Genomic DNA, 14,280 nt, shown 5'->3' on the forward strand with positions numbered 1-14,280 from the left:
TTTAAATAAAGTCTATTTATGTGCTGGATGTGTTGATGTAAGATCATGTGCATGCATGCGTTCCTATGGTCACACTATGTGTTAAATAGAAACACATGCATAAATATGTCCTTGTATTGTCATACTGTCTTTTTTGTTAGGGTTGTTTGTCATGGAAAATCCTAAATACCATCTAAATGGAAAAAAAAAAGTTTTATCCTTCAGAATGTCTCTTATTCATGAATGAAATTTGCAAATCATACCGTAGCGTATGCATGCACTCACTTACTCACTTCTCCTTCTCTCCTCATTGTGAGACTACACAAAAAGGACAAACACACGGAGAGGGATGCATACAGACGTCTGAAAAGCAGCATCGCAGACTTGTATTGACAGCTGATGTGTGTAATGAAATGAGCAAATACACATATCATACCCCCATATGCACACTTATGCACACAGCTGCGGTTTAGTCCGCTGGTGAGTATCAGCAGTTCTTCCATTCAGTAATTCAATAACGGAGAGGAAAAACGTCCCTGAAGACAAATGTCTCTTTGTCTGCAGTATGCGGCTCATAGCTTCAACCGCCAGACACCCAATACCATATTTCCAAGTGCAGCCAAAATCTTGTTGTCAGTCGTTTCGGTTGTTATTTTCATTAAAATCCTTCAATACTATTCAATAAATACTGCTGGCACTGCAGATTACCTTCAATTTCAGAATGCTCTATCTCTCAGGGAAGACATAGTGTGTGTGTGAGAGAGAGAGAAGGAGTGTGTGCGTGTTTCATTCATCAATGTGTGTGGGCGGTTGAGTGCTCTGTAATGCTTTCCCCATCAATGCAAACTGAATTTTTCTGCTCCTCCGGGAGATTAGAAAAATATCCTCCCAGTAGTCGTACACACTTCCACAACTTTAAGAATGAACCAAATTACTGAAGCGGCGTTCTGGACTACAGAGAGCTCTCAACACTATCCTCAAATAACCCGAGTGTGTGTGTGAGTGTGTGAGACGAACCTGTTTGTATTCTGACTCGCGTCCCACCAGCACCTGGAGCACATAGCTCACAGGATCTCCTCTCATTGGTGCGATAGTCTCCCATGTGATCTCACACATGTTCCCCTCCAGCTGGTGCACCCTGGGAGCTGTTGGAATAAATTCCATTAAGAACAGGATGTTAATTACATGACAGGATTTCATAATTAGAAATGTAATACAATATAAAGCTAATAACACTCCCAAACGAAGAATAATTGAATCTCACTCAATTGTCCCTTTAGGCACCCTTACAGTCAAGATGGCGGGAAAGATTACAAAAACAGGGATTTATTCATCTTGTATCGTGTTTAACGTTAGTTTGCAGATTCTCTGGTTCAAAATGAGACCAAACTAGGGTTGTTTTTAGCCTAGCTGATTACCAAAAATGCCTTTTGCTACTGTAAATAAATGTCTATTTATAAACAGTTGTTGATCACTTGAGGAGCGAGTTTTAAGCGGGGCGAGAAATCAGCAGTCACAGTCAATAGAATAGGTTTTTCAAAAAGTGTGAATCACTGCAACTACGAGAGGTCTTTGAGCATACAGTCATAAATGAGCACAACAAATATTAAAATATTAGGGTGATGGGTCCAGTCGTATGCAAGATAAGCTGCGGACAGACAGACACACTCGACCGAACACATAATCGCCTGGTGGAGATAACAAACATTTGGACTTTGTACATTTGGGCTCCTAAAAAATAAATTCAACCTATTTGAAAAACAGAGGCATGGAAATAGATGAGGTATATTCTACCTTTTCCTATTGCAAGAATGCATCCTGAAGGTCAAATAACAGTAATTTCTAACCACCTATTTATTAGTAAACACTCCATCTCTCCATCTCCCTCCTAGAATCTAATGCTTCATATCAGCATGTTAATAGCTGCTGTAGATGCTGCACATCATCCTGGACGTGAGCCACAACAAAGACAACGGATTATTCATGTGTAATAATTCTGCTTTTCAGTGTTGATACCTGTTTGGTAAAGCAATAATATCATTGGACACTAATGTCATTTTACCGTAAACAACATAACAATAATCCAATTCTGACTGCATTAATTGCTGTGCTAAATATAGCATTCATTTGACTAAACTCTAATCAGGGGCCGATTCATTGAGTTGTCTCAACTCGTCCTGCTCTTGTTGTTTTGAATAAAAGCTGATGCAACCTGCTAACAGTTTTATCGAAGCTGTTTGGACCCCCGAGGCTGTTGTTTGCCTGGTTATGGATATGTCAATGCTGTGCTGCAGATTCACAGTAATACCCATAACACTTTCTGGTTATATCACCTGAGAGGATACTCTTTACTGTGATTATTGCCGGTATAATCAGCCACAGCAAAGAGCACATACTGGAGGCAATGTTCAAGCAAGGCAACAGTGAACGTGTCATCTCTACCAGCCAAACAGAAACAAATGAATTGTCTTGTCCTGTTAGTATATCACCTCTCTGGGGCCGTTCAGCGTAACTCCTAAACTGCTAGAGTCAGTTGCAACAGCTTTTCAAAAGTTGGAACTTAGCCTAGTTATAACATTTTGAGATTTATGCATTACTAAATTACAAAGGGGTTGCACAATGCAAACTCTTACACAGAGATTAGTTGTTTCTAAATATTTACACCCAGTAACTGCCAGGTGTAGGCTAACTGTTGTGTAGCTAATTGAACCGAATGACAAAGCTAACGTTAGTCACACTTGGAAAGCTTTTAAATTAAATTCCAATTACTAAACGTTATGCTAATAACGTCACACTAAATGACCAAATAAGCATATTATAATTAGCATAATCTGATATTTTCCTTCTCATTCCAAACTGCATGACTACACACATTTCTCCATGTATGCACTTTAAAGCAAAACAAAATAATACGTACATTTACAAAAGATTAGCACTTAAGCTTAATATATAGTAGGCCCCCCTAATACTGATATTTTTGTAAGTTTGACTTCTTGTTTATATGTTTTATTTAATTCTTTTGATTGGACGGCGCAACAGATGTATCAAGGTCATGTCTAGAAGGTAACCCACAATTTGGGAAACTCTAGCGAGATGGTATTGGCAAGGTATTGACCTTGAACAGTTAAGGTTAAGCATTGATCTTGAATGGCTAAGGTTAGGATAGGTCATGGGGCAGCGAGTCTCGCAAGAGTCTTTGCACATTTTTGCAAGTTTTCGCAATTTGCGGGTTACCTCCTAGACACGATCACCAATCAATTTACACATTGTGAAAGATTTTCCTAGCTAAGACATTTCTTACGTTTTATAGTTTGAAACTGGCTAGTAAGAACAAAGAAAGGACTCGCTGATGCAACCAAATCCTGGAGTGCCTGGGTCATTTACCTTTGATGGCCGGGGGTACGGACTTGGTGGTGCAGAAAGTGTGCGTGTCGGAGAACGGACCCTCCCCAGCGTCGCTGATGGCCTGTATTCTGTAGCTGTAGCTGCTGGACTCGGTCAATCGCTGGACTTTGTAGGTGTGGCTGGGACCGCGGTAGATCGTCACGAACCTGGACAGAGGAAATAACGAAGATGAAACGTAAGTCTAAAGATCTAAAAGGGAAACTCTGTAAATGAGAAAAAGGGGTGAAGAATAGAAGAAGGGATAGACCGTGCGACGAACCTGGACAGAAAGAAAAAGTGAGTCAGAGATAAGGGAAAAGGTGAATACTGAGGTGAAGGTGAGAGGAAGGAGTGATGGCGCTATGAATATATTAGAGGAAGAAGGGAGAGATGTAGTGATAGAGGAACTCAGATAACAAGAGCAGATCGATGCTTGGATTGCACTAATCACCAAACTAGTTTTGGAGACTGATTCAGACCACGTTCAGAATTTAATTGATGCATTTTCCCAAGACTTTCAATGACTCATCACAGCAGGCATTACCAGTTAACTGCGCTTATCACCAGTTCTGGTCTAACCATAAATATATAGATGAATCACAGTTCTGTCGTTACTTCTTTTGTTGTTGCAGTACTTGAGACCTTGAAAAGAAACAAGGATGCCGGTGGGAAGAAGAGAGGAGAATGCGTCCGAACAAAGATAGCAGTGATTTATAAACACACAGCACGAATACTGACAGGCCGTAAAGTCACAAATCGAATGAAAACGAGCACCAAAAAAAAAAGTTTCTGGCTGGCTGGATGGACAGATTGATGGACTGAAAGAGAAATGATAAGTGAGTGAATGAGCGAGTCTGAGAGAAATGGGGATTTGAGCTGAAAAGGCGGTTATTTATCTCCGCTATCAGCTTTTCAGCACAATAAGGTAAAAGTCTGAGCGAGGAAGGGTTATGGGAGGGGAGGGGAGAGAGAGAGAGAGAGAGAGAGAAAGACAAAGGTGACGGGGCAAGTGAGAAGAGGAGGCAGTGATGGAGGGAGAAAGAAGCGGTGACTGGTAATTATAAGAGCGGAGACAATGATGGAGGGTCTGCTGTTCGAGGAAGGAGAAGAGAGAGTGAGAGTGGAAGAAGATGTGAGGGAGGTCATGGTTTAGTAGTGGGCTATAACTCCAGATGAGCTCTTTATGTAGCTGCACTGCTGGGAAGTGATGCGTTTCTCTGTCTGATGTATGATGTTATTAATCCTTACTGCCGTACGGTTAACACCCGCAGACACCCAGCGCTGGTAGACTTAGTTCAATGGTTGTAAATGTGTATCGGAGTCTCCCCTTGTTTACTCTCGGTTGACCCTCACAACCACATGGCCAAAACTTAGTTTTCTTCTACATATATATAGTAAATATATCAGCTTTTCCAGCATCATCAAGTTTCATCATCAAAACAATTAACACTCAGCAGAGCACGGACAATAAACACACACACTAAATGACCAGGCTGCGGTTAATGAGATGAACTGCATCCTCGGTCCAGAGCCAAACAGCCGACCAATTAACCACAACAAGCAGAAGCAGAGGAGGACACAGAGGGGTTAGAAGTAAGCAATGATTGTCGCTATCCATTATTTCTGGGTTTTTTTTTTTACAAGAATAAGTACAACAATATTGGATATTTTGTACTGATATCATAAAATAGCGTTTTATTTACTTCATTCTGTCAAATGTGCCTAATGTGCTGGAACTGTGACGCTTGTTTTGTTCCCGGTGCAGATCCACTCACTGATAAGTAACAGAAATAGCATATTGTGACCAAAAATAGATGTGTGTAGTTGTCATTAATGGTGAAATCGTCATCACATTCGCACAGGACTTATATACGTTTGTTATCAGTTTTTTAAGCAATTACTGCCTGATATGAATGCGTCAAGCATGGCTACGTAGTGATAAGGTTAGCATTGGAGGCAGAGAAGGGGAAACAGCTTGTTTTCAAAGTGGCTGAATTGCTTCCTGGCTGGCTGCGTGGAAAAACAGATGGGTGTACATAGAGGAAAAATGGCGGAATACAAGGATGAAGGGATGGAGAAATGAGGAACATGGAGGAACGAATAAACAAATGGGTGAGTTGAGTGACACGTAGATATAAAGACAATATTGGATTAATGAAATGATGTAAGAACTGAAGGAAAAGGGGATGAAGGATGGACGAAAGGATGAATAGACCGCTATGGATGGATGTTTCTTATGAGTGACAGCACCCAGCTTCGCCCCTAGTGACTTTTCTTCCACCTGCATTCATCTGACAAATACGTTGTCAGAAGGTTTAAGCCTTCTTCGCACTGCGCTGCCTGTGTTGCCATGGCGCCCTTACATTCCAAATACCCAAACTCAGGTTTTAAAGGGTAACAACGGAGTGAGTAAAATAAAGTGAAAATGAAAAAAAAAGCCAGGAGCGAGGGAGGACAGAACACGAGCAACAAGTCTGCATACAGGGAGATAAGAGTGGACAAAATAAGCTGTGGGGAGAAAAAGAGGGACGGAGAGGGAGAAGAAATGGGATTCAATTTTGCGAAAAAGCTTTGTTTATCATTTTACACACTCACAAAGACGTGGCAGGGTGGACGGGGACAAACAAAGAGGGTAAACGATGGGAGGGATGAAATGTATGAAAGGGGGCGAGTATTTCTCCAGAGGTCCCTCAGAGGTGAAGTCACCTCTCCAACAATGAAATGAGATGAATGAATATGAATGAGATCGTCCGGAGACAAACAGATAACGCAAGAGACGGGGTCGGGGACAGCCAATGTCAAAAACATAAACAGACAGTAATGTCATTTGGTTAGAAAAATGTTACTGATGGAATTTATTGGCAAAGTCTGAAATTATATTTGTAGAAATTGCAGCTGGCTATTCGGTGTTTTTGTTTACAAAGCAATTTCAAAATTCAATACTTTGTCTTTTCTCAAAAGGCCCCTCCAATCTCCCTCGATACATTATGATTAGCAGTGAAGCATCGGGTTACCATGGTGATTTCATCAATGATAAAACCTCCTGCTAATTCTTTTTAATAGAGTGTGACAAGAAAGCAAAGGGGGAAGAGGAGACGCGTAGGAAGAAGAGCCCTGTAAACCAACTGCACGCGCACACACACTTGCACGTGCACACACACACCACTAATGCAGCCGCTAATGCCCCTAAACGCCCCGTCACAATCACCTGTAGCTGCAAGTGATGAATCCTAAGCAGAGGCAATTAGGCTGAATCAGTCAGGAATCACGCATCGTCATTATGGGGCAATTCAGTCAATTATAGTTTATGGACAGTTTCCTCGGGGAGGAAATGATGGCGATGAAGAGGAGAGAGTAAAATAATGTTTGTGTATTTGGGCTCTTTGGAGATGCTGCTGTTATTTTTATCTGGATCATTTCTACCAAAATGATCTGCAGTTCTATCTGAATGAATCTGGAAGTTTGTGTCCAACCAAATGCTAAAAATCCACCGAGGTCAACTGCTGTTCTTGAATATATAGAATTCATGCTTTTATAATGAGGTCGACCAGGGTTGGCATGAAAGGGATCGCGATGAATATGTTCCTCTCTGTGGAAGTCTGATTTAAAAGACGTGCAGTCTATGGCTATAACTTAACTAGAAAATCATCTCTCTCTCTCTTCCTTGATAGAAGGATTGTGCTCTAGAGGAACAGGCTAGTGAGATCCTACTCAAAATGTTCCTTTGTTTACTTTGTGAGGAGAGTACAGAAATGTGGAAAAATATCATCTCGGCTGAAAGGACAGCGAGCGTTGATTCACTCCTACTTGAAGCAACCACTCATAACAGTCTACTATCAGAGTGCAGGGAGGGACACATGTGGACTGGAAAAAGAAATGAAGTAAAACTGGCCAGAATAATGATACATTTAAGGCTATTCTTGGACGAAACAAAAAGCTCCCGTGGAACACAAACAAGCCCTGCTCAAGGTTGCTTTTGTCTTTTAAAGCCATATTGTTTCCAGTGTTATACAGTTTATCTAGAACGTAGAAAACATTTTAAAGTACAGAAAGAAATTTGACATAAATGCATTATTTATGTTTTGCTAAATACAGTAGCGCGCATGTTTTCGTCTTACAACTTTAACCCTTTCACAGTGGGTTTTCAGTTCATTAAAGTTAATTATAACCTTTTTGATCGCCTAAAAATGTCTTGATCTGTTGCACTTAGCTCCAACCTCTCCTGCACAAAACCAATGGGTGATGTCACGGTGACTACGTTTTAACCTGTGTATGTGTAGGATTGGGCTTATCAATTATAACACGTGCTATAAAAATCATATAATCAGAAGAAAGATCGGGAAAATCAAATAAGCAACTGTATTTTTTTTTTTTCAATTTGCAGGGACAATTCTCAAAATACCATCTGATCCAAATATGGTGCATGCACACATATGCACAAACACACACTGTGTGCCAATTGGAAAAGGGTAAATAAAACTCTCTACACTGTGAAAGCTGTTTTCATTTAGCTGGCAGGGAGTGTGTTTGTACCTACGTAAATGGCATTCCTCTGTGTTTGTTTGTTTGTGTGTCGAAGAGGTTACCAATCCAGGGGTGCCAACATGATGCCAACCAAGCTGTAATTCAAACACCGATAGCCGGCCAACCAGAATGGTAGAGGGCTCGATGGAGGGATGGAGGGAAGGAGAGAATCTGACAGGTGGGCAGATAAAATTGGCTCTTCACTGCTTTTCAGTTTGGTCTGTTACCTTCTTCTTTGTTCATCTCTCTCTTATTCCCTCTACTCTTTGCTATTTCTGCTTGGATGCATAAAAGATTCTGCCTTCTCCTCCAATTATGTGTTTCACTCCCTGACAGCAATTATGTTTCACCCCTTCGCCTCCTCCTCAGTCCGTCTCCCTTTTCCTTTCTCTGTCACACCTATCTGACCAGCCCGTTAAATAGAGGCTTGATTGTTTGAGGCTGCATCCCAGCTGGCTCCAGATGCCCTCAACGTGACTACTCGCTGGTACATCTGGTTACTGCATACACAGGAATAAACCCACACACACACACACACACACATACAAGACCTACACACTAACCAGGCATTCATGCACACAAGCTCCCTCGTCTTCTCTCAGGCGGCTCGCGTTCTGTCCATCTTGTGTTTGTGTGTAGTATTGACCTTCTGATATTGACTAGCTGAGGGTTAAAGAGTCTGAGAAATGCGGCTGAGAGGTTTAGAGAGCACTTCCCCACAATCACAGATCCAATATCAGTCGTAGCCGAGGCTCCATATATGAAATAGCCACTAATCTTGTCTCCTCTCTACAGAAGTGTTTATAGACCATTTCACAGTTGTAAACATTCCAAATGTGTCCCATTTTATTTCCTGTTGCAGTTTATGTGAATGACAAAACGCCAAGTTCATACTATACGACTTTAGCCCTGATTTTCCACTCACAGACAGTTTTAAGAACTCCGCAACAAAAGCCCCACACCAGAGGGAAATCAGCGTTGGCTCGGCGCTTGCACATGCTCACATGCTAAATATCTGGACCTGTTGGGGAGTCCGTCAAGGAGCGACAGCCATTAAGAGCGCGAGACACAGGTTGAGGGGAAATCTGGGAGAAGGGTCTTCTGTAATAATAGGAACTTCACTGCATGTGTTGCTTTTGCAACACGGACCAAAGTGGTTGGTTGATTTTGGCATGAGTAAAAATAATACATATCACAGTGAGTGATCTACATAAAGGATATAGTAAAGACATTAGGGATTACAGAAACTAGGGCTGTCCTCGACCAAAGAAATTCTTAGTCGATTAACACTCACACCATTTTGTCGACTAATCGATTAGTTGATTTAATCAACAGATCCTATAAAACGGAGTTTCTCCAAAAATAATCACACAAAAGCACCACTTTAAATCTTGTGTTTACCAGAGATGTGCTCATAAGTTTCTCAGAAATAAGTCATTCAGCATGGAAAAGCATAAAAAACGACTAATCGACTAAAGAAATCTTAGTCCAAAATGTCCGATTAGTCGACTGATCGACTGAGAGGGGGCAGCCCTGGTGGACTATGCCTGTGTAACTTTTCGCGTGTGTTTTTGCTGCAAAATGTAGTTTGAAAACCTCATCGGGGATTCCTCCCAGTGAAACATCTTACAGTGTGTGACTCCCTGTTGGCGATCAGTCATGTAATGTGAAAACCACGATGACTCCAAGACAGGAAGTTGTGTAGTGTGAACAATACTGCGATCTGATGACTTTGAAAGTCGTATAGTGTGAACTTGGCTTAAGCTGACAGGAAGTAAACAACAACCCAAGCCTAGCAACGCAATTCTGTTGAAACGGTCTATACTGTAGTGTTGATGAGTGCTTCTTTTGACTAGAAACATCTTAACTTATTGATGTAACACATTGAGTTACCATTTTGCCAAATACTGCTGTCCAAATGAATTATTCTGCAATTGTGCAAAACTGCATTAAAAATGAACTGCATTCATTTCATTATTTTTTACAGTAGGAGCTGCTGCGATGAGGTGTATAGTGTGAACAAAACTTGAGGTTCTTTCTTAAATGTGTAAATGTCATCTCTAATTGTGAGCTGTTATTGTGATGTGTTTGTGTAAATAAGCATGTTTTGGATGTTTGACTTTTTATCTTTTCTTTACCCTGTACACGTGGTCTGGTATATAGTAAGCTGGAACCCTTCTCAGTCTGTACCATGAGGTAAACAATGATGATATAAGAGCAGCGTAGATTAGTGTGTGTGTGTGTGTGTGTTTTCTCCACCTGTGGTTCTTGTCCTCCATCTGTAGTGTGTAGACCATGTCGTCGGTGAGCAGGGCGCGGGTGTGCGTGTTGCTGGCGTTCTCGCCCCACTTCAGCTTCAGGCTCTGAGGGCCGGCCGCCGAGCATTCCAGAGGGGGCGGGGCCGGAGGGAGGGGGCGTGTCCTCGCCAGCAGGGGTGGACTCAAGGGACTGGAGCCGATGGCGTTCACTGCCTGGATATGTACACTGCAAGCCATAAAGAGAGGGAGAGACAGATTACAATGTGGTTGTTACAGAATGTTAGATGGAAGATAACATTTACATTTACACGTATCAATCGGATACCACTTGATGTTTTTAGGAAAATGTCTTTAGAAAGGGTGTTTCCACAACATGCATGTTGTGTGCAGGGATTGAGTTCACAAGCCAAAAGAACTTGTACATAAATGCTGGGTACATCAACCATGTGTATTTGCAGACCTATTTATCTAATGGTGGAGTCATTTTCAGTGAAGAGGCTGCTCTGGCGTGTTAGCTTTGACCTTGGATGCGTCCGTGATCTCTCCGCCCATTACCATTCCCCCATTACCATTCAACGTACTCTCCAGGATGAGACTTAAATATATCTGGCCTACTTTTTCCTTCATCTACAGTATAGTAGTGTGCATGAAAAAAAAGCAATCCCTGCTGCGCGGTGTTTTACAAGAAGGACTTTTCTATTTTCCAAGCAACAGAAAGCAATTTCTTTCTTTTTGTCCAACTTGATTTATGTTGCGGAAAGCCAATTCTAGATAGAACAATAACAGACAGGCTACAGTTGGTGCAATGCAATGTGGTTAAAAAAGAGTGTATATACCCCTATCCTAAAAAATACTAACATGCACACGTGCACACACAAGGACAGACAGATCTACTGCTAATTAAAAAGCACTTGCAGAAATTGATTTTTGTTGTTTTCAAACTCCCCTGCTGCCTTTCTTCTAAGAATCCCCCTCCTTTCCCCACCCCGTCTTCTGTCAATGTCTAGGCGGCTGATTAGCATCCATATCAGAGGCCCTCGGCTAGAGAGCATCCACCGTCTGGTATTCATTCTCTGTAACTGTAACCTTTCATTATAATTCATGCAACGGTTCAGAGTGAGGACCGATCAGAAAGGGCAGCGTTCCGTCCGTCCGTCCATCCATCCATCCATCCATCCATCCGGTGGGTAATTACGCATACAGATAAAAGATGATGGGGATAGATGAGAAGGAAGGGAACGACAGATAAAAGATCTTCGCTTTTGATGATGAGGGATTATATTTAGCTGTGTAGGGATTTACATATCAAAGTTCAGGACGGATGCAGTTTTTGTTTCACAGGTTGAAACGAAGAAGAGCAGGAAAGAGATGATCAAAAGGTGGTCGCTGCACCACCATAAGGCTTCATGGTAAACATGTCACCCTTTAACTAGTCACTCACCGTATGCTCAATTTAGTGACAACTAGCCAAATGATTAAAATGTAAACATAACGTCTATTTTGCAACCTTCCTGCAAATACATTTATTTTAGTGACAAACACACAACGCACTGACTGCTCCAATTACTTGTTTGAAATTGGCATTTTGTGCTTTTCTTGTCTATTTAAGAGTGCAATTTCTTAGCGAGTCTGTAGTCTGTGATGTGTGACTGTTTGGCAATTATCAGACTTATACAGACTTATAAATAGCTTTTAACATTAGTAATGGACTGTGACCGTATTGAGCAAATATGCATGTGGATGGTAACCTTGTATTTGTAGAAAAAAAAGCCATTACTGAAAAAAAAAAAAAACTCTGCTGCCATTCATTTTGTTTATCAAGCACAATCTTTGGAGACTTAAAGGTTATAAAGCTTTCAATGAAAACTTGAAATGTAATTAGAAGAAAAAAAAACATTGGTAGGTGCTTCAGGTGTACCATTAAGACATTCTTTAATATATTAACTGATGAAAGAAAAGACTATTTTTCTTTTGAACATACAACTACTGTTACCAAGGACAGTTCTCCGCAGTATGGATAAAAGAGAGGGAAAAACACTCTACAAGTCTAAACATTCATAAGACATGTTAAACCGGCACTAAAGCACGGCACAGCCCCACTCCGACAAAGAAAACAACATTTACCACGGCCCTTCCCGAAGTACAAATTAAATATGAATATTATTATTTGAAGTAGCTCACACTGCTGTAAATAACAACCAGAATTACCGTCATTGTCACACACACAAAAACTCCCACAGGCAGACTCTCACGCAAGCACACACACACACACACACGCACAGTGTTATTGCCATTATGCAAGAGAGCAGAGTGACATCGGGACAAAAACAACCTCGGAATGAAAACAATGGCGTGTGATCGCTGTGCCTCTTCACACGTCACCCCACCTTGGACAGACACCCTTTCCTTTTTTTCACAGAATTTGCTCATGTAAACATCATACCCTTACTACTATATACTACTACTACTACTACCTCCTATGTACCTGTGCCTTAAAATTCATGTGTTACACCATAGGGAACAAGAGACAAAGTAAACAATCTTGTCGCCTACATGTCATGGACAGACGGTGTGTTGTTAGTGGTATTGAAGAGTAAGGACCACACCAGCATCTAACTGTGCAGAAGTGACATTTACAAGTATGTTTACACGCTGTATAATGGTAGATATTAGTTTGGTCAGTCGTTCAACCAGCTATGGTGAAGGACAAGACGTGTATTCATGTTTGTAAGTTATATAAGAAGGAGACTGGAAAGTTAATGTGGGTTGTTGTTCATAGTCTGTGGCTCTTGTGTTGCGTAGCTGCAGTCTGGCTCAGTGTGACCGTCTGCTCTGCTTACAGTATGATAAAACCCTGACCTTACTGCTTTATGGAAGATTTGATTGGCTGTATCGAAATAATGTCTCCGTCTATGTCAATAAAACACCGGAAAAGTATTCTGTTAAATTACTGCAAAAGTAGGGGGGGCCATCATTAAGCCAAAAAATTAGGAGTGTCAAAATGAACACGATAATAGCGCATTTTTTCAAGGCATTTACACTACTTGTGATTTTTAGGTTGTAGCGGGCTCTGTTTTAAAGCTAGAGTGAAGGTAGCTTGTCGTGAAGGAGGCTAAATAACACCCCACATTTATGCAAAATTTTGGCGAGGAAAATTGGTATGGCCATTTTCAAAGGGGTCCCTTGAACTCTGACCTCAAGATATGTGAATGAAAATGGGTTCTATGGGTACCCACAAGTCTCCCCTTTACAGACATGCCCACTTTATGATAATCACATGCAGTTTGGGGCAAGTCATTATCAAGTCAGTCAAATGCAGTACCTGTGAGGGTTTCTGGACAATATTTGTCATTGTTTTGTGTTGTTAATTGATTTCCAATAATAGATATATACATCAATTTTCATTCAGCAGCATAATTTTCCACTCCCATGTTGATAAGAGTATTAAATACTTGACAAATCTCCCTACATTTTGAACAGATTGGAAAAAGAAAATGTGCGATTAAATATTTTAATCATATGACAGCCCTACAAAAAATATAAAATATTAATTTCTTCCCTTTTGTTTCTGTTTTTTTTGCCCAGGAGAACACAGGAAAATTGATTTACAGAGCAGATAAATATGCTGTAGCAGACAAAAAAAATGCAATTTAATTTGAGTTGGACTTTAAGAATGTGAAAGGGTCGTATTAATGAACCCACAGAGAATTATCACTCTGTCCCTTCAGCTCTACGGAGCATTTCAGCATCTTTCATATCAGTTTTTTTTGGTTCTTCTACAGTCGAATTAACTGTTTTTTTTCTCAAGCATATATTTCAGATGCAGCAGGCAGCTGTTTTAAACCAAAAAAAAGCTCTAGAAACCAACTGTACACTTCCTGTTACTTAATGCAGGTTTATTATTCAATATTTCATACTGGTTTAGGAAGGATTCAGATTCTCTGACAGCTGATGTTAATGGTCATCTGCCAACCAATTAATTCCTGTGGTAGTATATTTGGGTTTTATTAGTAGCTCATGTAAGTCAAAATGTCAGCCCACAATTTGATGTTCATCATGAATATAAATCACACTTTGTATCTAATAAACCATCAGTTTAAATGTCCCTCCCATCAGCCCAGCTGTCTACTAATGT

At 40.8% G+C, this 14,280-nt stretch overlaps 1 protein-coding gene across 3 annotated transcripts in view; it reads right to left on the minus strand.

The window, feature by feature from the left end:
* The window catches only part of fndc3ba (fibronectin type III domain containing 3Ba), a 108,107-nt gene that overhangs the window by 5,945 nt on the left and 87,882 nt on the right, over positions 1-14,280 (minus strand). For all 3 annotated transcript variants that reach the window (XM_037796547.1, XM_037796548.1, XM_037796549.1), the window contains 3 exons: positions 10,147-10,371; positions 3,364-3,530; positions 997-1,124 (listed from right to left, as the gene is read on the minus strand). In XM_037796547.1, the coding sequence (XP_037652475.1) occupies positions 997-1,124; positions 3,364-3,530; positions 10,147-10,371 (520 nt within the window). The remainder of the gene's footprint in view (positions 1-996; positions 1,125-3,363; positions 3,531-10,146; positions 10,372-14,280) is intronic.

This window comes from Sebastes umbrosus, chromosome 16 (assembly GCF_015220745.1).
Source record: "Sebastes umbrosus isolate fSebUmb1 chromosome 16, fSebUmb1.pri, whole genome shotgun sequence".
Lineage (NCBI taxonomy): Eukaryota > Metazoa > Chordata > Actinopteri > Perciformes > Sebastidae > Sebastes > Sebastes umbrosus.